The sequence below is a fragment of the Agelaius tricolor genome, unplaced genomic scaffold (assembly GCF_023055355.1).
Source record: "Agelaius tricolor isolate 1412-34295 unplaced genomic scaffold, bAgeTri1.0.p SCAF_3, whole genome shotgun sequence".
Taxonomy (NCBI): Eukaryota; Metazoa; Chordata; class Aves; order Passeriformes; family Icteridae; genus Agelaius; species Agelaius tricolor.
The window spans coordinates 50,007,789-50,028,083 of NW_027269263.1; the positions used below are offsets into that span (position 1 = coordinate 50,007,789).

General features: G+C 38.1%; 1 protein-coding gene across 9 annotated transcripts in view; it reads left to right on the forward strand.

The window, feature by feature from the left end:
* The window catches only part of PLXNB2 (plexin B2), a 251,654-nt gene extending 231,649 nt beyond the window's left edge, over positions 1–20,005 (forward strand). For all 9 annotated transcript variants that reach the window (XM_071423798.1, XM_071423794.1, XM_071423795.1 and 6 more), the window contains 10 exons: positions 1,038–1,194; positions 2,254–2,354; positions 3,249–3,333; positions 9,255–9,409; positions 11,018–11,178; positions 11,750–11,897; positions 12,398–12,462; positions 13,146–13,221; positions 15,231–15,305; positions 18,121–20,005. In XM_071423798.1, the coding sequence (XP_071279899.1) occupies positions 1,038–1,194; positions 2,254–2,354; positions 3,249–3,333; positions 9,255–9,409; positions 11,018–11,178; positions 11,750–11,897; positions 12,398–12,462; positions 13,146–13,221; positions 15,231–15,305; positions 18,121–18,225 (1,128 nt within the window). In that variant the 3' untranslated portion in view covers positions 18,226–20,005. The remainder of the gene's footprint in view (positions 1–1,037; positions 1,195–2,253; positions 2,355–3,248; positions 3,334–9,254; positions 9,410–11,017; positions 11,179–11,749; positions 11,898–12,397; positions 12,463–13,145; positions 13,222–15,230; positions 15,306–18,120) is intronic.
* Positions 20,006–20,295: the final 290 nt, after the last annotated feature.

The following is a 20,295-nucleotide window of genomic DNA, read 5'->3' on the forward strand; positions in this document are numbered from 1 at the left end:
TACTGATTCAGCTAGTGAAAGAAGGAGGCTTTTTATAGTATCTATTTGGGTTTTAAATTTTTTTTCCTGTCTGGGGAGGTATTCTGGCCATGGTTTTCTTATTTGTTTTTTTCTATATTGAAACTGACACTTACATAGCAAAGCTTCTTTCAAAAAAATCACTCTAGATTTAGCAAATTACAGGCTTTCAAGAAATTCTCTTTAACATTAAGAAAATCATGACAATACTATCAGAAAACAGTAATATTTAAAATGCTGGAACTAGCATAAGCTACTTAGGTGTATTCCCTGCAGCTATTAGAGTTATTAGGACAACAGTAGGCAGTAAATGAGGTATTCAAATACACAAGATTACAGAAATTACTTTTATATGTACATAAGTGTGTGTGTGTGTGTGTGTGTGTGTGTGTGTGTGTGTTTAATAAACAGCTGGTAACAGGAAGTAAAATTTTGGAGAGCTGAGCTACTCATTGCTCATCAGTTGAGCCATGTTAAATTACCATATGTACAGAAGTAGTCTGCTCATCTTTAAAACCACTGCCATGAAGAAAGCATAAAGGAAGGCAAAAGCACATAATATTTGAGAGTTCAACAAAGTACAGTTCAAATTATTCTTGGGAACTCATGAAATTTAGGCACTGCAATACTTGGCCTCTTTATGTTTATATTATCAGGTTAAATGTGATGCATGTAATGAGACAGTGGTCCAACTGCTTTGTTCTTGCATGTTTCTCTTTAATAAACTCCCAAGACTTAATAATATTAGCATATTAGACATGACTAAATCTACTCTCTATCTTTTCTGTCTTGTTATAGTGGGAGAAATTAACTGGAATTTATGATAGCTGGTTGGCTGCATAACAGCAAAAGATCCTTCAAATAATCTATACTCCCATTGCAAATATGCGTTGCTGTGCAATAATCATTGCATGGTGAATTTCATATACTGTTTGCATTGAAATCACCCAGAGGAACAGATTCAGAGGTAATTCAGCACTGATTTGCCTTAATAACCCTGTACATTCTTTTCTTCACAGACAGTTAATGTATATGTGCAGGAGGGAGGAAATGATTCCATACCTGTGAAAGTGCTCAACTGTGACACCATATCACAAGTGAAGGAAAAGATAATAGACCAAGTCTATCGAAACCTGCCGTGTTCTCAGTGGCCAAAAGCTGACAGTGTAGTTCTTGGTATGTAGCTACTTGTGATACTATATTGAACAGCTGAGATCTGTTGCATGTCTTTTTATTTTCTGGAAAAAATGTCTGTAAGAGGATATTATTGCTTGGTTATGGTTTGGCTTGTTGCTTGTTTTTTTTTTTTTTTTAAAGCTCAATTCATGTTCAGCTGAGTGGAAAAATACAGTATTTTGCAGCAATCTGAATATGCTTTAAAAATTAATATTTTCTTATGAGTTACATTTTTTGACTCTTAAAGTTTTGGTATACTGTCATCAGCATTGCAAGAGCCTGTTAATGATTATTGGCACAAATGAATTCATGTCTGACAGAGTCAGTATCTCAGGTACTAATTAATGTGATAATGACAGCATGGATAATTAACTGATGGAGAAGTAATGATGCAATTTCAGAAACTGGTACTGATTTTTAGTTGCCTTAATGATGGTTATTCAAAAGAATTATAACTTACAGGAACTGCACTTTTAGGAGATGATGTACCACTTAGTCTCTGAAATCATCCTCCTTGAAGGCTTTCAAAATAGCTGTTCTCTTCTTGACAAAAAAAAAAAAAGAAATGGTGTTCCTTAAAATGCCTAATAGACTCAGAATTAAAGCTCCAATTGATAATTTTTTCAATAGTTTCATTACTGCATTCATCTGAAAGTAGAAGATTAAATTGTTGCATTTCAGAAAATCCTAGTAAATCCCCTAAAAATGTCTTTTCTATTCCATGAAATCCTACTCTGTTTGAGACCAATAGCAGATCTTACTATATATATTTATTGAATTCTATGAGAAGGAATTAAAGTTTTTATGGAAGATAATCAGAAGTCATATGCATGGTTAGGAATAGTTCATGCAAACTTCTGTAATAAAGACCAAATGATTAAGCAATAAAAAACACACACTGGGGCATGTGCTACATTACTTCTGATGTTCCACAATGTGTCAGTGGGTCTGTAAAACTTCCTTGGAGTAGTTTGTTTTGGTTTGTGCTGTTTTTGGTTTTGTGGTTTTTTTTGTTTTGGGTTTTTTTAATTGTTTTTTCTCACTTTAATTGCCCCTTAGAATGGCGTCCAGGTTCTACTGCACAGATCCTCTCAGACTTGGATTTAACATCCCAAAGAGATGGCAGATGGAAACGTATCAACACACTAATGCATTACAATGTAAGGTGTTTCAAAAATATTGTTCACACCTGTTACCTGTTTTCTTGTAATAAATAAAATCTTTATTTGTTTATAGAGAAATTTCAGTGATACGTAGAGGTTGCCCAGAGAAGATGATAAAGAATCAAAATTAAAACACAGGTCTGAGTCTAGTCAGTAAAAGGTTTGGACTGTGAAAGTCTGGGTCTAGGCATTCTGCCTAAGCGTTTTATATAATAACACAAAACCTAAATGCCAGTGCCTTGGTTTCTTCAACATTGGAGTATCTGAATCCAAATTCCAATTTGAACATTCAACTTTTTGCTGGGCCTCATATTCATCTTTTCTTTTCTCCACCACTTTCTACCCCTGAGAATTGTCTTTGTCCTTGCTGTGCTGCTAAATAGATTTTGAGTTGGTCTGCTTTGTTCAAAAGCCCAATCAGGAGAGCAGATGTTGATGTTGTTGTACTGTCTGGTTTAGGTTTCATACTGTGCACTCTACCATGCACTTATCTTTCCTTTTTATGCTATTTATTGCTTTCTAACAACAGTTGATCCTGATTGGGAAGAGAAAAGTTGGTTAGTTTTCCTTGAGAAAACAGACAGGTCTGATTCTTCATTATAAACCCCATTTTTGTCCAGAGAGCACCCACACCATATTGAGGAACTATTTAAGCCTCAAAGTTCTCCTAATGTTTCAGTAATGTCAGAGGAGCTGTTGATGGGATCTCTTAGAGAGTGGGAGGGAGTCTGTTCTGAATTGCACAGCCAGTTGTCCAAAGAGCCTAGGAAGGTTAGCATTAGTCAGAGATTCCCTGAAACCAATCACAGAAGCCCCAGTTTAGGGTTTAAGAAAGAGGTTCAGTAACACGTGGTTCTTTTGAAAAATATCTCTGTGTTTCTATTTCCAAAGGTCCGAGATGGTGCCACGCTCATCTTATCAAAAATGGGGATTTCCCAGCAGCCAGAGGATAATCAGCAAGATGTCCCAGGGGAAAGTAAGTGTCTTGTGGCTTCCCTACCTCCCAAGATGATCAGAAGTCAAAACACACATAGTGATGCTGCCATTTTGATTTTGTTTATCAAGCACTTCCATGGAGCTAGATATTCCCCAGCAGACTATACCGAGTTTATTTGTTGTGTTACCCACTGTACACTTGCAATGGTTTTCTTTGCCCTCATTATAAAAGTCTTAAGCCCTAGGACTCTAACCATAATTGCTGAGTCCATGCCCCAACTTAATAGAAAGCGCTCTTGTTAAACATTTCCTTCCATATTTTGTTTTTTAATCACACTACATCTATACTCAAACTGTACATTTCATCTTCCCAGAGCTTTATCTCTTTTTCTCCTTTCTAAAGCCTTTACTCACTTTCCTCTTCAAATTTCTTTCACTTCTTATTAGACTGAGAATTCAATGCAGTGCTCTAGATGAAGCACAGTGGAGACTAGCTCCCCTCTCCCATAATCAATCTGATGTAATTTTTTGTAGCATTTCTTACAACTGTGTTTCCTTGCAAACTCATCTCTGTACCTCCAGATTTTGCGTTTCCCTTCCTTTTGAGTGATGTTTCACCAGCTATGCTAACTTGTTTTTCCCCAGGGCTTTTTAGTTGACTTTGATCGTTCCATGAATTTTGTCTCTTTATTAGATGCACCGTTTTTCACAATTCCTTTGCTCTTTTTGAGGTTTTCAATCCTCTGTAAGTGAGCATCAGGAATTTCCTTGTAATGTTTCTTCTCTTTCACATCACTAATGCATCTGCTGTATTGCTGTCTGCTATAGTATCCTGGACTTTGCAACACAGAAGAAACCTGTTAACTTGCAACCCATCTTAAAAGCTTTTACTTTGCTGTGTTAGTATTCTGTCTAGACCAATTTTCTATATTTCAAAATATCTTGAGACACAATATCCATTACAGCCTTGAATGCACTCAGATTTTTATGGCAATATTTACTTGTGATTGTATGTTCTTTGTCACATATATTTCCTTTACTGACTTCAGATGTTCAGTTTCTCTGGGGTTTTTTATCCTTACATTCAGTTATTTTACATGAGGTAGAAGTTAGATTTATGGAACAATAATTGTTGAGATCATTCTTCCTCCCATGAACTCATTTGATATGCTTTTCTCTCTAGCACTGATTGCAAAGGCCATTACTTCACCTAATAGTTTCATTCCTTTAAACAGATTTACTGATCTTAGATTTAATACGTTTTGAGGGCTGGGCAGTTAAACAGGTTGGAAACAATATGCCAGAAATGTACATTTTTCAAAAAGATGGGTCTCAGCTGATAGCTCTGACATATATGGCTATTTAGCAGAAAGGTTCAGACTTTCATTTGTTTTGAGTGTTGGACAGGAAATTAAGATGGGCAGAATTACTTACTGTTTACTTTTTACTCTGTCCTCCTGGATTCTTTCTTTTGTGACTTTTTTCCACCAGAAAGAAGAGTCTTCTAATGGTCATGTGTACACTGCTGCTGCTATCCTCACTCTTTTACAAGTGCTTGGCATAGCTGGCCAAGCAGTGACTGTTCTGTCACAGCAGGTGCCGACCCAGCATGTTAACTTAAAAGCCATCCAGTTTAATATAGAAGGCAGTGGAGTGCAGCCAGGCAAGGTGCTGATTCCTAGTCCCTGTTCAGTTTGCCTGCTCTGGTGGCTGGGGCTATGGTCACCTCACCTCTACATAAGTGGAGTGGGCTGTGAATGCAGCCTGGTGGTGCCCTTAACTTGCTTTGCTTTCTTGATATAGAATAGTGGTCAGCCTTCTGTTCTGCACTGCCAATCTTCATCCTCCTCACCTCTCTACCCCTGTGGCAGGCAGTAGAGGACCAGATCAGGTGTTTTTCTTTTTTTCTTAGGTTAGGTTTTTTTCCTTTCCTTCTTCTCTGCAATTATATCATTCAATATGATTCAGTATGATGAAGCTCTTTGAACAAGCGTAATCTATCTGTACTCCAAGGTGAACTCATTAGTTATCTGTGTGGCATACTAAATTGTAAAGGAAAAGCAGACTTCTGGGGACAGTGCTGTCACACAAGGGCTCTTGCATGTTAGAGAAAAGTCTGCAGAGAATTCAGATCCCAAAGTATCAAGTGCTAACAGCTTCCACCGTGTTTCTTCTCTACACCTGTCTTGCACCATGGTAGTGTACAAATTTGGGATGACGGGGTTTCATGCCAAGCTACCCTGCTTTCTTTAGCACTGTAAGGTCCTCAGAGCTATCTGGTGCCAACTTGTTCTCTTGGAAAGCTATAAAATGTTACAAAGCTGGTACAAAGTGAGAGCCTGCTGTGACCATGATTTGTGAGACACTGTGTATAAAAGGGAGAGGAGAGGATCAGAGGCTTCCCCTCCCACACATACACATTTATATGGCACAGGGATTTACAGGGTTTGAATAAACAGAAATCCTATCCTGACTATGAATGAGGCTTGTGACGAAGTGGATTTCCTTTTATTCAGTCTCATTAACTTGCACCTTCTGCATTGAGAAGTGTCAGCTGAAGCCATTGACTGTCAGCCAAAGTAGGAGGCTTTGCACCAACTGAAAATGTAAAACCATGTTCAGAGATGTTGCTCTAAATCCTGGCATTGCTTCTGTGCTGCTTTTATTCAGAGCTTTTAACAGGAAGACACTGGAAGCTGGAGATTGTGACAAATTAAATGCAGCATCTTTTGCTTCTGGAGACAATAAATGCAGTTACTAATTTATATCAAGAAGGAGAATGGTTCCAGTGATTTCATACTAGTATTTCTGTACTGAACTATAAACCAAAACAACACATTCTGTTGTTTTGGTTGTTTTTTCCTGATATTATGTTTTGGGGTTTTTTTGTTTGTTTTGTTGGGTTTTTTTTCCCTTTTAAAATTATGAATAAAAATAGACACAGGGCTGCAGATCAGAAATACTAATTAGCAGATCTGTTAGGGCAGCCCTTCCTCGATCTCCATGGAACAGTATTCATGAGGTAGGGGAGACTGGAAGGAAGATAATTTGCTGCAGGTTGCAAAAGGGGAAAGGGGCTGCATTGTCTGATGTTTACATCATGGTTCCTACCACTGTAACTAGTGAGCACAGTCAATTTTTGCCATTAACACTCCCCCCAACACCCCAATAATTTTTTTATATTGGCCAAAGAATGTCCAAGGGCCAAGACAAAGAGCTCCGGGGGAAGCATTTGACCCCCTGGACACAGTCTTCTTCCTCCTCACAGCTTGATGCTTAGTGCAACTAAGGAGATAAAAAGGAGGTATTTCCCCCTATCTTTTATTTTCTTCATTTCCTACTTTCCCATTGAGGAAAATATCATCTCATAAAACTGTTATTTTCTCTTAGCAACCATATTGCTAACATGTTTTTTTGGTCCATGTTCTGAATTTCTCTTCCTCTTTCTTCCTGCTATTTATAGCAATGAAGTAAGCTCTTCGGGTTGCAGAAGTTCATCTGCTTGAGCTGTAGTCTCTTGATCCTTACTCTCCTATGAAATAACTACTATTCCACTAGTAGCCAATTCTGCTGTTGCTAAACAAACACAGAACAAACTCAGCTGCATGTAAGAGCCAGTGATCTCAGTGGAAACCACTTTAGCAGTTTCCTCTTCTGTCCAAAGCTAAACTGGACCATATACCATCAGGAGGGCAAGAGAGAATGAATTCCTTTGATTCAAAGCAGGAAGCAGGAGTGTACTAAAGAACTGACATAAGGCTGGAATATAGTTTCTGGTCTAACTGCATGATTTGATCTGTTAATTTCCAAAAGTGAATAACAGGGGATGCAAAAGAAATTCCATACTTCATGCCCAGCAGTGGTTCTTACTGTACTGGCAGATGATTGCTATGAATGGCATCTATTGTGAAATCACAACTGCTTCAAAATAAAGTGATAGCTTTTATTTTTTCTGGCTTCATTCACATGAACTTCCAAGTTGAATTAAGGACTCTCAAAGGACAATGTGATTTAATGTGGGATTTATATTTCTTCCCTACCTTGTTAAAAAGAAGTAAATGTCCCAGAAGACTGCATAACTAATGCTTTTCATGAGAATATATAAAGTAGATTCAAGCAAAAGTGTTGGCTTAGCCAGATTACTCTTAAATGTTATTTTCCCCTGTGATGTAAAATATTAAATGTACATGCAAATGGGGAAATTCAATGTAGCTGTTGAGGAACTTAGTTAATTAACTATTATGGTCAAAGTTAATGCAATTAAAAACTGATATTTTGTGCTGTAACTGGGATTCAGTTATGTTTAGAGGTGTATATTAAGGCATAAAACTTAGCAGAATGCAAAATAATTTGTACAGTGGGGCTCAATCACAATTTTTATGGGAAAAATAACTTTCATATTTTTAAGATGTCAATAATTTTAAATATACTGATTCAATAACTTCCACTGGAAAAGCACCATTGATTTTAGGGACTATGCAAAAGTTCAAGAATTAAAGAAAGAGCAAACAAAACTAGGAGATTTGAAAGTGACACAGAAACCCTTTTCAAGGAATATTAATGGCAAGTTAAAACAATTGTATCATCTCTTTTAGAGCTGTCTGTAACAGAAGCTCCTTAGGCATGGAGTTTGAGCAATAGTGTGAGGCTGAAATGCAAAACTGCTTTTATGCACTGTGTGATTGTTGGTCCAAGCCCTGGCACTGGGTGCAGGGCCAAGCTCCAGGCAGCACAGTGGGGCACTGTAACCATCCATTATCATCCAAGTGCTTACTCCTGTTTCTGCTTTATTGTAACAGATTTGATGTGAGTCTCTCCCTCTGGTTTAAACTATGAATACTGACAAACAATTTTTTTTTTTAAATCTTATTAGAATGTATATGAATTTGCTTCAGTCATTATCTCTGGCTGCTGAAATTCATGTAATCTCAGTGAGGGGATGTATTTTTCCTCCTCTCAACTACAAAGTCAAGTGGTGCTTATCAAAGCTGATAAAAGGAAAGTTTGAACTGAGGTACCATACTTTGACCTCAGCAAGTGAAGTGAAGATGTGAATTGTAATGGTTTTACCTAGAGAAAACGTTGTACCAGGAGTAGGCTGCAATTTGTATTTCTGTGGTGGCTATGGAGTCAGACCTAGCTAAGATTCTATAACTTGATCATGTCTTTGAGAATTCACAAAGAAGAAAAGAACTTAATTGTGTGGACCTCAAAACATACACATACTGTGTTTACATGACTGTTGTGATTTAGGAATGGTATTATTCAATTTACTCTTCTACCACTCCAAGCCATGCACTGCTTGCTCGCTTCCCCCTCCACCTCCCCCTCCCCTGCAGTGGGACGGAGAGGACAATGGGAGACACAAAAGGTAAAAATCATGGGTTGAGATAACAATTTACTGGAAACAGCAAAGAGATGAGAAAAGAAAACTAATGACAGTGGATATAAGAAAAGAAACATTATTGCTCACCATAGAAACCCCCAACAACAGACAGTACCTGACTGCTCCCTCTGTTATGCTATTCCACTGAAACTGACATTACCCCACTGCTCCCTCCACACTTACTCCACTGGAAGGAACCCCTTCTCCCCAGAGGAAACTTCCTTCTCCCCACCTGTGACAATGACATGAGGTGATTTAGAACAACCTCCAGGTCCTAGCCATGACTCCTCCTGGCTACTGCAAAAATTATCCCTGTCCTGGCTTGAAGTTTTCCTATTGCGTGATTCTTTCCTCTCCCTTTGGTCTTGACAAAAGCAAGTTTTTTTCAGCTCTGTGCCACTGAACATTTAGTACTTGAGTTGTGTATGTTGGACAGGAATAGAGTAATCTAGATCCCTTTGGCAAGAGGACAGGTATGTTAAGGATAGGGAACATGTATGTATGTATATGATTACTTTTGTGTTGCTGTTTTGGGGTTGGATGTTTTTTATAATTATTGCAATTACTGTTTCTAGGGCATGCACTCCTGGAAGATGAAAACAAGGTCTGGCATCTAGTCCGGCCAGTGGATGAAATGGATGAAGGGAAATCAAAGCGGGGCAGTGTGAAAGAAAAAGAGAGGACCAAAGCTATTACAGAGATCTACCTGACCAGACTTCTTTCTGTGAAGGTAGGACTCAGATGTGCTGTAGTTAACTTTGCTTCTATAGATTTTGAGATACAACTGAGGCAATACATGCAAATATTAGTCATGTGTTCATCTGCAATTTGGAATATGTGCCATGTACATACAAGCTGGTGTTCAAGGCTTCAAGTGATTAACATGCCCGGAGGAGATAATGTACAACTCCTGCTCAAAGCTGAGAACCATGATTGTGTGATCATTAAATAAGGATTTTCCTTGCAAGACAAAGATGGATATTTTGCTCAGTGCCACCTGTTTAGATAATACTTTGTTGGGTTTTCTTTTGAACTGAATGCTTTATAAACTCCTATATTTCCTATTATATTTCCCTGTTCTTGTATGTGATCAATGTTCCAGTAAAACCCAAAAAAACCCGTCTCCAAATAATAATAGTGCTTTTAGAGAATTTTTAGTGCCTATACTGCAGAATTGATAATGAGCAAAATAAATTTTTAAACATTTCTCCATGGAGAAAGAATTAGAATTTACAACAATGTGTTTAATGACCACAAAGTCAGGCTCCTTTTGTGAAAATTATGTCAGTCTGGCTCCAGCTAAGGCCACTTGTCCAAGCATGGAAGTGGATATGAAGGAAAGTCTTCAGATAGATGACATAGACTCAGGATGAAGAACCAAAAAGATGCTTGCATTCCTTTCTTCTGATAATAAAGCCACTGCTTTGTATTCCCAATAGCCATTTTATAAGTTATTACCAAGTCTAGAGCTTTACTGACTCATAAAATGTTGGTGAGGTGTTACAGCTGAGATCACATCTACCCCTTCAGCCCTGGGACTTGTGTGTGTTCTGGCTGAGAGTAGAATGTCTTAGAGCTCCTTGCCATCTGGGTCCCTTTCATGTTTGGAGGCTGTCAGCTGGAGTCATGGTTGGGAAGAGGATGCAGCCCTTCAAAGGTCCCTGTAGGGCCAATCAGTTGACTGGAGATGAGCTCTGTGTTGCCTCAACAGGGTCCTCTCTAAAACAAGGGGACAGTCTCTGAGGTTGCCATTACTAAGATCCAGGCAGATGCCAGAATCCAAGAACTTCTTGGACACTTCACTTCTGGACACTTCACTCCTTGGGCTCTGTGGATCCCATGAAGCTGAGTCAGACTGGATGTCTGATGAGGCCCATGTGCTTGCCCTTAGACAAAAAGGGCAAATGCTCACTAGCACTTCTTCCTCTCAGTCTGTCTTTAAAAATTGCAGTGCTCTGCTGTCAGAGAAACTGGATTCAGTGGGAAGCTGCAAAACCTTTAAAAAGTGGCTAAAAATTATTTCATGTGCACAATGATCCTGAAGGGTAAATGTAGCAACCAATTTCCTCTTCTTCTGTCAAGCAGAAGGCACACCTTGCTGTGCAAACCATAGGATTTCTGGTGAAGTCACAACCTTTGAGTCTAGAACATAAGAAGGTCTTTACTGTGTTGGCAGTTTACAAATTCACTGCTCTAAGAAATTGCTTACTTTTTGTCACTCTTAGCACTCAGGATAAAGGCCATCAGTGACAGCAACTGGATTATGTCCATAGGAATAAAAGATGCTGAGTTCAGCTTGTAACACAAATGAAACTCATTTTTTAAAATTTGCTTTTAGGGGACACTTCAGCAGTTTGTAGATGACTTCTTTCATAGTGTGCTCAACTCAAACCATGTGGTACCACCAGCTGTGAAGTATTTCTTTGACTTTCTTGATGAGCAAGCAGAAAAACATGACATCAAGGATGAAGATACCATTCACATCTGGAAAACGAACAGGTACAGTATGAACAGAGTCATTGCAGAGAAATAAGAGTATAATTCCCAGGTGTATACTAACACTCTTACCATAAATCAAAGTAAATTTCATTTATAATCCTCAGAATTTTGAGATAATATGTTTGTGTGATGAAAAAGATTCCCTGTAAGCCTAGAAGCGGCAAAAAATGAAACCGGTTTACCTATGGGATTGTCACTGGCAGATTTACCATGTTTTACTTTTTGTCTTTCCTCGGAGAAGAGGAAAGCAAGAGACAAATGGGACCAGATTTACCTGTCAAATCACAAAATCTAACACATACTACTTGATAGTTTCTCTGACCATGCATACATTCTTCCTTGCTCTTTTGGGGCACTCAAGATCCTTCTCATATGAGTTTTTCTGAGAGTAAAGAGTTGGTTTTTAAGCATGGAACCCAAACAAGCTTGTATAAACATTGAAATATAAAATTAAACATCACTCTTGTGAGGAGATGGAAATGCAAAGCCCATACTTGATTTCATGTGATTTTCTTGTTGTAGAATATTTATTGTGTAAAAAGGATTATTTATCTTTTTCTTTGCTTTGTAGCCTGCCTCTTAGATTCTGGGTAAACATACTGAAAAATCCCCATTTCATCTTTGATGTTCATGTTCATGAAGTAGTGGATGCTTCCTTGTCAGTCATTGCACAGACTTTCATGGATGCTTGCACAAGAACAGAGCACAAATTAAGCAGAGTAAGTGATTTGCATTCTACATCCTGACTATGCTCATGCCTGACGAGACAAAAGGCATCCTCACAGACAATACCCATTCTCTGAGGAGATACAGCCTTGATCGTTTCTTTTTAGTTTTATAATGAAGTTAACATTTCACCACTTAACAGGTGGGTGAACTGTCAGTATTTCTGTGTAGTCTGCCAATTGATGCTATTGAAAAAGCAGAAGATAGCAACTGCTTTTATAAAAAGCATGTTTAAGAGCTGATTATGTCAGGTCCACCAATAATTTATTATCACCTTGCATTGATACGTTTGTAAAACTCAGCAGTTATACCATGTGTAAGCACCCTCTTTTTATTAAATAATCCCACCTTTGTTAATAAGTATCCAAATGTTAATATCTGTAAAGCTCAAGTGTATGTGAATATAAAGGCTTGATCTTACATTCTTGACTTTCTTTTGCTTCCTAGAAATGTTCATAAATACCTACATTTTTCCGTATTCTAAATTTTTCAGGATTCTCCAAGTAATAAATTACTTTATGCGAAAGAAATCTCTAACTATAAGAAAATGGTGGAAGAGTAAGTATCAACTCTTTTCATGGTAATTCAGTTGTTGTTAGGATTTTAAGCCTGTGAAAGAAGAAAAGGGAGCGCTGATATAGTCAAAGTCAGCTGTCAAATATTAAAAATTTTACACCCAAAAGTTTAAAGATCCCCTTGGTGGTGGCATTGGCAGAGTTGAAATGGAGTTCCATTAGGACCCAGTGCATATTCTTGTCTGTACAGACAGAAGAAGAGATTTATTCAGAAGAAAATATGATGCTGTTTTCTGCAGTTTGCTACCCACATGATCTGTCTAACAAATGCTGCACTTCCAGAAGTCAGTAGAGACCAAATCCTGAAAACATTTTCATAAACATTCCTTTTTTCTGTCTCTGACTTTATTCATTTACAAATTGGAAATTCTCTTAATATCATGGAAGATCTGCCACACAAGAAAACTCTTGACAGTTTTAAGACCTAAAATAATCATTATCTGCAATTATAGATTTTTTTTTCCTGTGGTACGTTCCTGTACAATCAGGTAAGATTTACCTCTACTGCAAAAGTACTAATATTGGAAGGCAGGATTGCTGAAGGAATCATTGGTCTTTTATGTCTTCTTCCTGTGTTAGTAAGGAAGCATGTTTGAAATAATGGCAGAATTATCAGAAAGAAACAGTTTATTTTCCTAACTGAAACTCTTTTTTAATCTCTTGCAGTTACTACAAAGGTATTCGTCAGATGGTGCCAGTGAGTGACCAAGACATGAATACCCATCTAGCAGAGATTTCTAGGGTAAGAATAAAATCCATTTTTTGTAGTGAAATTGGAGCCAAGTGTAATACTGGGTTTTTTTGTCTTCTCTTTCTATCTCAACAAATGGGGTCTTTTGTATGTGCAAATATCAGATGATTTCATAAATCTCTGAAATACTCCTGTTCATTGTAGTCATGCCAATATTTCAGCCTTTGAAATGTTGATTATTGAATGGAATCAAGAATCCTTATTGTCACTAATCTATCTGAGTTATGCAGGGAATAGAGCACAGTGTTTGAATTTTTCAGAGCCATTGTGGAAAAATTATACACTCTTGAACTGTGCTTTCTCTCCACAGCATATAGAGAATGTTTAGCATTGATCATACTGACAATGAGTAGTGACTGAATTCACAGTGCTACCACAGCAAAAATTAGATTCCAGAAATTAAAGAGGAGACATGAACATTAAGTATAGCATATTTTAGAATTGTCTATACAGGGGCAATACTTCCGCTTTATGCTACATGTAAGAAGTTCATCATGCTTGCTCAGTGGCAGATTTTGCAGTGTAGGTGATTTGGGTTACCTCACATGGAGAAGAGCAGAGTGTGGTGGTTGCTGTCTGGGACTTTGGTTGGAGATGGGTGGAACAAAGTCATTTCAAAACCTGCTTCAGCCTTGAAAGATCCTGTCTGCTCTGCAGCTCAGCTCAGCTCGGGCAGGCTCTTGCCTTTGAAGCACTCTCCTTAACTTGGAGAACCCGGAGAGTCCCTCACCAGCCCTAAAGATGTTGTTTAGCCTGAGCAAGAAGGCAGTGTATTTACCGGCTGGTTTGCTCATTTGCTTAATTTAGTTGAAGAGTTCTAGCGTAAGGAGGATGTTTGGGGAATTTTTTGCGGTTTGTTTATTTCAGTGCCCTTAGGACCTAACATTTTGCAGATCAACATCCTCATGAGAGCATTTCTATTTTCAGTCATTTACTACAAAACTCATCTGCAGTGACATTTCATTTTACAGTTCACTTTATTTATTACATAAATTGAGATGTATATAAAATTAGAACATTTGGTGATTAAAAGTAAATTCAATATAATGTTTTAACATCAGCGGGATATGTTCTTCCTTTCTATTTTCATTATAAATTATGATCAAAATTAATATGGAAGGAGTGATTGAACACTGCAAATTTTGACCAGCTCTAAAAGTGACTTTTATAGAGCAAGGGAAGATGGATGTTTCTCTGCTGCTTTATCCCTGGGGTAATCATTTATGCCAGTAGCAATATTTTGCAATTCTTCATTTTCTTAACTAACTTAAAAGACTAAAGGCATAGCTAGAGACTTGAATCCTACACATTTGAATGAAGAACATCTGTTCAGACAGGTAGAGCACATTCACTAAATAAGTCATATGTATGGGGGGAGGGGGAAGATAAGGTAATGGAAGGGTTATTTCCTGCTTCATTTGAAGTTCTTTCTCTCTCTCTCCTCTCACCACCCCCTGCCCCCCACCTTTCTATCATCATGTTTCGGGTGGCTTTTTCCAAATGTACATGTGCTCATGATATTGATGAGTTACACCTTTGCTGTAGTGGAGTGTGAATAATTTCCAGGATGTAAAAAGAGCTGGAGAAAGGATTTCAAACACCCATGATGACCGTGTCAGAACCAATTCTTAATATCTCAACAATATGTAGATTGTACTGAGTAAATGCTTTAGCTTTTCACACCCATGCTGCTAACAGATGTTTGAGCTGTTGAGCTGTAGCCTATGGTTTGACGTTCAGAATTCAAAATATCTTCCCCCTCCAATGTTAAGAGTTGTGGGCAGGCTGGAAAAATAGCAGAGGGAAAGCCTTGATCTAAAAATCACCAACCAAAACTTTTCTCACTCCTTTTCTCTGCCCCAAGTGTCATTCAACAAAAATTAAACACAGAGCTTGCATTTGGAAATTTTGTCAGTTGTACCCAACAGTTGTGCATGTGCATAAGTTTCAGCTGTGTGTGATCCTATTTTGACATGTTTGCTGCCTGCTTGTGTTAACAGGCACATACTGATTCCTTAAACACGCTTGTGGCTCTACACCAACTCTACCAGTACACTAACAAATACTATGATGAGGTAAGTTATGCCTTTTGTTTTCATGCTTTAATGTCAATGGTAAAAGGTTATGAAAGCTAACATTAGTCTAAAGGAGTGACTTCTGGATTTCACTGAATGATCAGGTAAAAGCAATGCTGAACAAAAACCTTGCAGTTATATACCCTGCTTGGCAATTACACTGGTCAAGATAACATCCTTATAAATGAACAATTTCATTATGAACAATTTCATCACTATCTGATTTTGGTAGGGATAGTTTAATGGATAGCTTAACAAGATCTGAAAGATAAATAGATTTAAAAATCACTTCTCTTCAGTACTGCCATCCTAATAAATAAATAACAATGTCACCAAGCAAAAAGTCATCAGAGGTATATCAGGTTTCAAGACAGCATGCCTTTTTATTAGGAAAAATCTGTTAAACTTGTTTTGCTTGTAGGAATTGGAGCCATGACATTTTTATTAGTTAAAATGCTCTTTAAACTTCCCTGCATGGTACCATCCCTGTTTTGCCATGCCAAGTGAAGTGCCTGCCTGCAGTAAACCAAAAGTAGAGTAACTGTTGAATGTAGCCTGATTCAAAAGCAGGCTCACAGCTTCAGTTTAAAAAGTTTCTTTGGTTTTTCACACCCTGTGGAAAGGGGGACAAAGAATATCCCAGACTAGCTGGGCTGTGGCTATGGCTCTCCAAACTTAATCTGAAGACAAAAAGAGAGAAGGAAACTTTTATTCAAAGGTTTCCATGGAAATGAATGCCTCCAGAAAACTCTCAGAATTAAAGCAAGTAAGAACAGATGCTGAATCAAAAAGGAGCACAGTACATGTGAGCTCTATTCGCTTAGTCTTGCACCTCAGCACAGTTCGTGTTTTCACTTACATTCAGCACTAAAGACAGCGAGTCGCATCCTTCACTGCAGCTGCTTTATACAGGAGCAGCCAGCCTGTCACAGCTTTTAAACAGATGCGAGCAGGGAAAATCAAATCATCCTGAGAAGTCTTGCAATGATGGTCAGTGGGAGAAGCAGACAGAGGAATGTAGGCCAGCCCCATGGCATTCCCTCACCACCAGTGCTAAGCTGGCTTTCAGCACCTTCCCAAATATGTCCGTAGTTTGACCTCTTACAAAAACACTTGGGGACCCTGAATGACAGCTGAGTCGTAAATCCCTGATTCATCCACACCCCAGGCAGAGCCACCAGCCTGTGGGACTTTGTCAGTGGCAGGCCAGCACACCCCAGTACATAGCTGCAGCTCTTCCCTTCCATGTACGTCACTGTGTAACAATGAGGTACATCTGATGAAAAGGCTGCTAATTCAGAATTGTGGAGATAATCTGTCAAGAACCATTCAGTAAAATTAATCAAGCTTATTTATTTTCCATGAAAATGTTTTCATTTGCATAAATTGGAACATTTTGCAGCTGCCCTTGTCTTTATTACTGACACAGTGGTTCCCAGCATGTGCTCTACCTTCTGCATCTCTGCAGGGCTTGACAATGACTAAGTGGGTACATTCTAATTGTCCACATTTATATGAAGGATATATTCACCAGTGGAGATAATCATGAATTATTTAGTCTAAATTTGAGGAGTTACAGCTAGATATAATTGTTTAAATTAAGGAAACAATATCAAATTAAATCAGGCCCAGTTTAAATACTGCAATAAGTGTTTATTAAGTCTGTCTTGTACAAATATTTTCACGCTTTAAAAACAAATTCATTAAAATAATTATTTCTAAACAAATTTGCTCCAGTGTTGGAAATGCAAACACTATACCAGCCCTTCAAAGTGAAATTATTGGCTAGATTGATTCTGACTGCATTAATCTCCATTGTCAGTGGTGTTCAAGAAGTAATAAGAACCACGGGTAGTGACGGGCAAACTCCATTTTTCCATCTTTGTACTTGCAAGTCTATATAGTATTTAAACAGTGCTAAAGGTTTCTGCTTGATTACACTGTCAGACTTATATTAATAAAGCCAGTTCTAGACAAGGAATGGTTTTGTCACGTAACACATTTTTCTAATGGAGAAATCTAATAGCTGGTGGGAAAGTTTTCCTAAAGGATGGTGGAAATGAAAACCTTTCAAAACCTTTGAATTTGATCTGGGAAACCCTGAAAACTCTATTTGAAGAAAAGCCTTCTCATAACAGCTGACCTTTACTAGCTCTTGTTTTCAAATCCCTTGTGTCTTAAGAGTCATATCCTCTTATAGATATTCTGTACAGCAGAGGCTGTGGGATGCTGGGGGCTCCTCAGAGGAGCTATTTGCTTTCCTGAGCTATGTTGTGCTGGGCCAGAGTCTTGGCACTTCTTGGTGATAGCCAAAAGGGAGCTGCTGGCTTTATTCCTGATATTGCCTAGAGGCACAGGAGACCTTGCGTGGTCCTGCCACATGCCTGTGCATGGACCACCCAGGAGCTTCTCATAACTACAGCTCATGGGGATGGGATGTAATTACTGATGGTAAATGACCCTCAAGCTGTGTAGGGTGCACTGTATGTAAAAGCACTGTTTCTTAAATAGCTCTGAGGAAATTCTTCCCTGCCTGCTCCATCTTGGAATGGAATATTTTACAAGATAAAGTGCTACCTATTAATTTGCTTGTATCCCAACATAATGGGAAACATTACAGCAACTTAGATAAAGTAACAATTATTTTTACTGCCTTTGTGAAAAAATAAAACATGGGGCCTAATATATGGACTTTGGTACAGAGTGAATGCAAAAGACTCTTTACAACCAAAGTAGTATCAAACACTTGGTCTCAGAACTATGTCATACATTTTAAGCTAAATTGTTCTAAACTTTCTGTGTTTATATCTTCCAGATTATAAATGCACTTGAAGAGGATCCAGCTGCACAAAAAATGCAGCTTGCCTTCCGTTTACAGCAAATAGCAGCTGCGCTAGAGAATAAAGTGACTGACCTTTGACTCAAAAGCCGCAATAAAGAAATCTGATCTGAAGATGTTCAAATTCATTCTTCCTGTTAAGGAAATAGTGTTCTATTTTTTAATGTATAATTACAACTTTAAATGAAAGGTTTCATGGTTTTTTGATAGCAGAGGTGTAATGTAAAGAATTTTTACTGTAAATTATGCTTCTAATTAAAAGCCGTGTTGTGTGTAAATGAATCTTCTGTGGGAAAGAGAGTCCTTTGGTTGGGGGCAGGGTGGGGGGTGGAAGAAGAAAAACCTATCCTTCATTTGATTTAGTAGAATCTGAGACATCAGCATTTAGAATTCATTATGCAAGTAAATTCAATACCATAGCATCCTTTCTACCTTAAGCAATATTTCTACTAGGAAAACAATAACATACTCAGAGACACAGGCAATATCCCCTTTTATTTTGATAACTGGAAATTGACTTCCATAGAGCTCTAAAACTTGGTCTGTGCTCATAATGAACATATCGAACAAAGTGTCCGATTTCTCTGCAAGATCTAAAAATGGGATTTGCTACCACTCATGGTTCTAATTTAATTATTTATCTTAAGGGTGATGCACCACCACAGTTGGATGTGAGAGAAATAAGAGTAATGTCAGTGTAGAAGAGTTCTACTGATGAAGTCTTGTTCGGTTCAGAAATCACTGCAAAGAAGGAATCAGTCCTTAAAACTTTAAAACTCTTTGTTATTATTGTGAGTTTTATGATATATGCTAATGTGCCTTACTTGTACTAATTCTGTGAATCTGATGAATGGTTTTGTAAAAAGAAGCAGAGCAGAAAAATAAGTATTTATGTGCTATTGAATGACTTTTGTGTGAAAAACATGACCAGCAGAATGCTTGTAATTAGCTGCTTGCCGAGAGTGTGCTGTTTAACATGATTTGATTATGTATAATACCCTCTTTTAGAATGGTTCTGATGATTTTTTATTTGAATCTTGGAACTGTCCTAGAAATACCATCACTTGTTTTTATTGTATCTGTGATGTAAAATACTACTATGATATTGGAAAAAATCATATACTCATCTATTGAAAACCACTCAGTCAGTTTTGAGCCTTGGAATGCTGCATTTGATTGAATACACACTATAATCCATAGCAAAGAAAATTGAAATAACTTGTCAGAAAGTGTGTGTTTACAATATAGGTAAGCGCCGTACAAATCAGAAAGTTAGGTACGTCTTCTTAAATTGCTGTATTGCACATCAGAGAACTTTACTTCTCTTTGTCTTGCAAGTTTTTGGCAGTAAAGTAGCATTTTAATGAAGTGCTGCCATCTGTACTCCTTCATTCATTGTCCTGCCAAGCACCCGGACTCTGCTGACTCTCAGCAAGCTAATCCAGGTCTGCCGCCCGCTCTCCCTGCCTGGTAGGTTGTCACACACTGACTTTTACTGTCTGTTGATATTATTTTTTTCTCCCATTTTGAAAATTTCCTAGTATTTGTCAGTGGGCCTTTCTTTCAGTTTCTGAAAATCAAAAGCCTCACCAGAACTGGTTTCCTGCCCAGTAGGCTGCGAGCGGTTTTTTGTTTGCTTTGTACTCGACTTCTCGCATTTGTCTATAATCATTCCTGAACCTGCCTGGGCTGTAACTTATTTTATACTGTTTAGGACTGAGCTATACGACTCCTACAGCAAGGTGCTTTGCCAGTTATTCTTTCATCAACAAAGGCATCCTAATTTCATGGCTAATCTGTTTCTTTTTCATTATTTGTAAATCCTGTTAATTGTAAATCAAATACAATGTTGTTTTTTCCACCAAGTGTCAGTGGATCTTTACTGAAACTGGGGGGGTGGGTGTTGAAAGGATTTGTAATGCTCCCTCCGGGAGTGATGGAGCAGCAGCGTCCATCAGTCTGTGGTTGGGAAAGGAGGAGCACCACACATCCTGCAGATGGAATGCCTGACATCATGCCCTTTTTATTGGCATTTGCTCTGAAAAATGACAGTACTCTGGAGAAGCAAGGATGTAGTGCAACATACCAGAGTGAGGTCTTCTTGCCTGATGTATCTTGGGATTTGAAAGCCAATTAAAATACAGTCTCAGC